Here is a 5,393-nt window from a genome sequence, read left to right as displayed (position 1 = left end):
CACACACACACACACATACACACACACACACTCACACACACACACACGCACTGACACACACACTCACACACACACACAAGCACTCACACACTTATAAAATGATAATATGATATCATACGAGGAGCGTTCAATAATTCTTTTCTCTGACTCTGATTGGTAAGCTTCAACGATGACATCAATTGGAGAAAGTGATTTCTATCTTTCTGGAACGTTGCGTATGTGTCTAATATAGAAACTTGCTCGTGACAATCCACGATACTCTGTTAAACAATGAACAGACGCTGCGTAAATGTGCGCAGATTCTATAGAGAAATGATCTTGCACGACCATTTTCACGCATCCGAAGTGTCTGCAAGTTGGGTTCATCGACTTTTGACACCAGATTTAAAAAAACAACAACCATAGAGTGGACTGTTACAAAGAACTCCTTGAATTATGATTAGAAGATGATATCCTTTTTTATGGAGTTGTAAGACTTTATGAAACATAGGTTCTTCATTTTGACCCAGATCAAAAATACCACTCAGCCGGGGTTCACCCAACAGGCAGTCATGAAGCGGAGTCAAGAATCATACATTTGGTCGACGGAAGCTTCTAAAATTATAAGCTAACCTTTTATTTGGTCGCTTTTAAGCACAAGGGGGCTATCCCGAAAAATGCTGTTTTGAGAAAATCGAAGCTAAAGTTTTTGGATGCTCATTCAGTCTCTTTAAAAGTCAAGGAGCGTTTTCTCTATAACCAAACAAATATACACACAATGAAACCAAACTTCTCCTACAGGTAGGGCAATGCCTACTTTTGGTGTAGTTCAAGATTTCTGGAATCCCCTGTAATCTGGTTTAGCCCGCTTCTCCTTAAAAGCGACCATTTAAAGACCTAATTATTGATGTAAGCATAAAACCCAGCAGTTGATAGTTTAACGGGTGACGGAAAGGAGCATAGTCTACTTCTACTTCGCTATGTGATTGATAGACAGAAAAGAAACACCTAAAGCAGGACACTAGTCGGAGGGACAGACAGAAAGAAAATGAAAAACCAATCACACCATTTCAGACGAAATCGTGGCTCTGCTAATTTTTTAAAAACAAAACAAAGAAAACAAAGGAAAAAAAGAAAAAAAGAGAGAAAAATGAAGGAACTAGTAACATTCGACCTAGAGCTGCTGGATTCTTTATTCATCCTCACGACTGTTCTGGTTCACGAGTCTATTTGCCGGACCTATCCGACGCCTAAATTCATTTCTGCTTCCACTGGACAAATAATGTGCTGGTCTTTCACGTCAGTCCTGTATTTGCTCGGTACTTAGATCGGGACATTTCTCTGAAGGTGGAAGAGGGCAGCTGGTACTTCAAAGACGGGGCTGTTGGCTTCGTGGTGTCGATTTCGTGGTCAGTAATGGACAAATTCAATACTCTGATGGGTCTACATAATTTTACGGTCAAGATCTTCAAGCACACACCCCAGCCCCCCACCCTTTTTTTCTTTTCCTTCCCTAAGTCAGTAAGCCTCCTCTTATCTCTCTTCACCACACTCACCCACCTCCTTTTTTCGCCTTCCCTCAAACAGTATGCCTCGTTTTATCTCTCCAACCCACCCCCCCCCCAAAAAAAAAAAAGAAAAGAAAAAGAAAGCACGTCCTTCTCAGCAAACACGTCTTAGTTCTCAGACATTCTTATGATCCACGACATCCGCTTTTCCACCATTCTGGAAGACAGCACGCAAGAACATTAGAGAGGCCCAGCTCTTGTCTTGTGCAGTCAGTCGCGTCTACTTCATCATCACATCGGAAGCTTTAAGGTCTCGTACTCTTAGACTCAAAATCTTTGCTGTTGTTTTTTCTTCTTCTTGAATTTGCGACTTGAGTGATATTTCTGATGTGTGTTATTTACCCTTGACTTTTGTGTTGGAGGAAAGGGCCCTGTTAGAGAGATAGCATGAATCCTTATGAGTTACAATCCGAATACTGAGTACGTATCTAGCTTTAAACTATTAATGTGGGTGGTTGGCGGGTGCCCTGGTGTGGTTTGCTTCTTATTTCCTATCAAACATATATCGTCCTTATCTCCCCTTTTTCTTTTTTATGTTTGTTACTCTCTTGTAACACCTCTAATCTTCTGGCACTCATATGACCTTATGCTGTTGCGAGCGCCATAATTGTGAGTGCAATCATGAAATTGTATTATAATTGTTTGTGCTCAGCTGAGTGTTGAGGAGAGGATGTGTGAGAGAGTTATGTGTATATGGATGTGCACATGTGCGTACGTATGCGTGTCGAGTGTGTGCATTTGTGTGTGTGTGTGTGTGTGTGTGTGTGTGTGTGTGTGTGTGTGTGTGTTTGTGTTGTACGTATGTGTGTACGTGTGTGTGTTTGTATTGTACGTATGTGTGTACGTGCGTGTGTGTGTGTGTGTGTGTGTGTGTTCGTATGTGTGAGTATGCGTGGTGAAACACCAAACCAATGTGCCAGGATCTGGACAATAAAGATGTATCTTATGTTATCGTATCTCATTTGAAATCATTCAGTAGCTTTAGGAAATGAAGTTTGGGCTTCTTGATGTTCCAGAGCAGCGGCATGTGTGGTGTAGTGGTTAGGGGCTTTGTCGTCATACGTAAAAGGCGGGAGTTGGGTTCTGATTGTAGGTATTTTTATAAAGTGTCTCCGTCTTTTGAAGGCAAATGATGCAGGGGTAGGCCCAGAACAACATACTAAGGGAATCCAAACAAATGGGTAACAGGGAAAGATCAGGGAAACGTAGCTTTTTTTTAGAGCATCCGAGCAAAGGAATGAATGGAGAACCATGATCGCCGATGTCTGTCGCAGATCTGGCACTGGATGATGATGATGATCTCGTCTGCCTGCTGGGACGCTGTATTCCTCTCAGCCTGGATTTACACTAACAGGAATAGTGAATACAGCCCACGTCCTAATTATTGTAATTTCATTGATGGGGTCATTAAAAAATCTCGAATCACAATTAAATATTGTAATTTCATTGATGGAGTTAGAAAAAATCTCCAATCACAATTAAGAAATTCAGTGGAGAAATGGTTCTGATTTTCGTCCAACCCATGAAAGACATAGGTTTGATTCTCTTGTGGAGTAGTGTTATACTTCGTCAGAGAAGGACGAACATTATTATACTGAGCATGTAGCTTTGATGCTTTGGTGTATAATCATAACGCACTGTCCGAATTGCCCCTGGCGATCTGGGTCGTTGCATTAACCCCAAGAATGACCTGAATTATATCGGAATTGTTGACTAAACGTTTTACTTTTTCTCCATGTCACAGCTGACTGAAGCCACTTCATAATGGGAGGGTCTTTGGACAGACAGCATTCCTGCTACCGAACTAGACGGACGTCACAACCTGTTCTCATCCAGTGACGCCATGGCTTCCAAACGCCAGAACGCACGCCCACTTCAGGGAATCCCGGCCCCTTTAGCCACAACGAGACCCGACATGGCCCGGGATGTGGCTGACTTTGTGGCCGAGGTCTTGGTTCTATGACACGGACTTCGCGACGGCTGTGAACGTTGTCATGTGTACAGTATTGTTTTAGTTGATTTTTAAAAAATGCTTTTAGAAATACTAAAGCATTGGTGCATAGCTTAGATATAAAGAAATACTGTACCAAAAGTGCAAGAGTTCTTAGTAAGTAAAAATGACAGCCTGACGCTTGTGTCAGAGATTTAAAATTCGGCACAAGCTTTGCGGCAAGCTAATGATGGTAACGCTGTCTTCAAGAGATGCTGGCTCCATAGTTGAAACTGTTTGCACTGAACAGACATTTGGTTATAAAACGTCATGTGATCAATAACGGGGACAATTTTAAACCCTTATGTTCAGTGAACTGATTCCAGTGACACGGTGGTTATAGTAGATGGTAGTGTTATGGTGAGCCTGGACAGTAATACCACTAAGGGACAGCCCTATGAAGCTACTACACGGAGCATATCATCCACAGTAATATGTTAGCTCCCAACTGAAATAAGACATTCTCTCCTGTCGGACGAAAGATTATTTCTCTGTTTATTTATACATTATTTGGGGTTTGTTTTTGTAGTTGGAGATGGGATATAGCCAGAATCAAAGGTATTTTTTCTAAGAATCTTCTCTTCTCCTGCACTTGTCATGAGATACAAAGCATTGCTATCAAATGCCAGTTGTTCGAACAGACAGCTGCAGTAGAAAGGGCAATCTTTACGAGCTGAAACCCGCTCTTCCACACACTATTGCTGAACAGAACCACAAACCAACGTCCTTCAACATCAGAAATTCTTCTCGTCACATTTCGGGAGTACTAAAGTAAAGTTGTTTCCGCCTCCGATCCGGACATTGGAGATTGCCTTGTTAGTGAGACAACTTCCTGGGCCTTCGACGTATTGTGGTAGGGTGGACAGTTCCTTTCCACGCCGCCTTTACTTCCCCAACTCGAAGTCGGGTACCCATTACTGCAGGAGGGGGCGAAAAAAAAATCCGTGTCCGAACCGAGGCTCGAACCCGGATCCGAAGTACTAAGTGATAAATAATTCTGGAACAGGCAAGAACACGTGACGCAGAGTCTCTCTACCATCGTGTACCTACGTGACCATCAATGACCATCAATGATTTATTTATAGAGGCACCAGCCATCCATGTCCAGGTGCTGTTTTAGCCCTTATACCTAAGCCTGGTAGTACCCTACGTCTGGTAGTATCCTACGTCTTTACCAAATCTCCCGACGACCACAATGAGCCTTTGGAAATCCACTCGGAGGTGGGTGGGCGTCCTCCTCAGCCGTCGCATCAGCCTCAACTTCCTCTCCATCTTCCTCCTGTTCTTCATCACCGTCATCCTGCTGATGGACGCCGTGAGGCACCAGTTGCCCAGACTGTTTGACGTACAGCGCCACCTGCGACACACCGACGCCTCGGGGGCCTGGCTGGACGCTCTGGGAGGGCAAGATGGAGGGGGCGCTCCTTCCGGATGGGGATGTTCACACAGGTAGGCCTAAGTAGTTCTCCTACCCTTGACAGCGGTCCTATCGGAGACGGACGTTAAATTAGGAGGTCCCGCCTCTTAAATAACCTAATACTGTTGATAGGGGCGTTAAACGCATACCATTTCACCGTTTTCACCCTTGACAGGGTTTTTTGTGTGTTAGATCTGGAGTTTCCCCCTAAATTGATCAAATTTTGGCTGACGTGTTTTTGTCAACATGTTAAATTATAGCTAATGTGTAGATTCCTAGGTTTTTAAAAAGTACATCTAGATAGATTTTTTTTTTTTGGGGGGGGGGGGGGAGTTAAAAAAGGGTTGGAGAGCACCATTGGCAGATCCTTCGTGTTTTTTCTTTCACTACGTTATTTTTCTGTCTGCCTTGCTGTTTTCCCTTAATTGAATAAGTCTTC

General features: G+C 43.2%; 1 protein-coding gene and 1 long non-coding RNA gene across 2 annotated transcripts in view; both read left to right on the top strand.

The window, feature by feature from the left end:
* Window positions 1–3,323, top strand: part of LOC118478343 — a 58,286-nt gene extending 54,963 nt beyond the window's left edge. Inside the window, exon 2 of the long non-coding RNA XR_004858969.1 lies at window positions 3,292–3,323. This is a non-coding gene — a long non-coding RNA (uncharacterized LOC118478343). The remainder of the gene's footprint in view (window positions 1–3,291) is intronic.
* A 1,112-nt stretch (window positions 3,324–4,435) lies between these two features.
* LOC101851889 overlaps window positions 4,436–5,393 on the top strand; it is a gene marked incomplete in the record, with an annotated part of 12,511 nt that continues 11,553 nt past the window's right edge. Inside the window, 1 exon segment of the mRNA XM_005106108.3 lies at window positions 4,436–4,986. Coding sequence (XP_005106165.2) covers window positions 4,733–4,986 — 254 coding nt within the window.

This window comes from Aplysia californica, unplaced genomic scaffold (assembly GCF_000002075.1).
Source record: "Aplysia californica isolate F4 #8 unplaced genomic scaffold, AplCal3.0 scaffold00513, whole genome shotgun sequence".
In the NCBI taxonomy this organism is placed as follows: Eukaryota; Metazoa; Mollusca; class Gastropoda; order Aplysiida; family Aplysiidae; genus Aplysia; species Aplysia californica.
The sequence above is the reverse complement of the archived record's forward strand: the minus strand, read 5'-3'. Positions and strand labels throughout refer to the sequence as shown.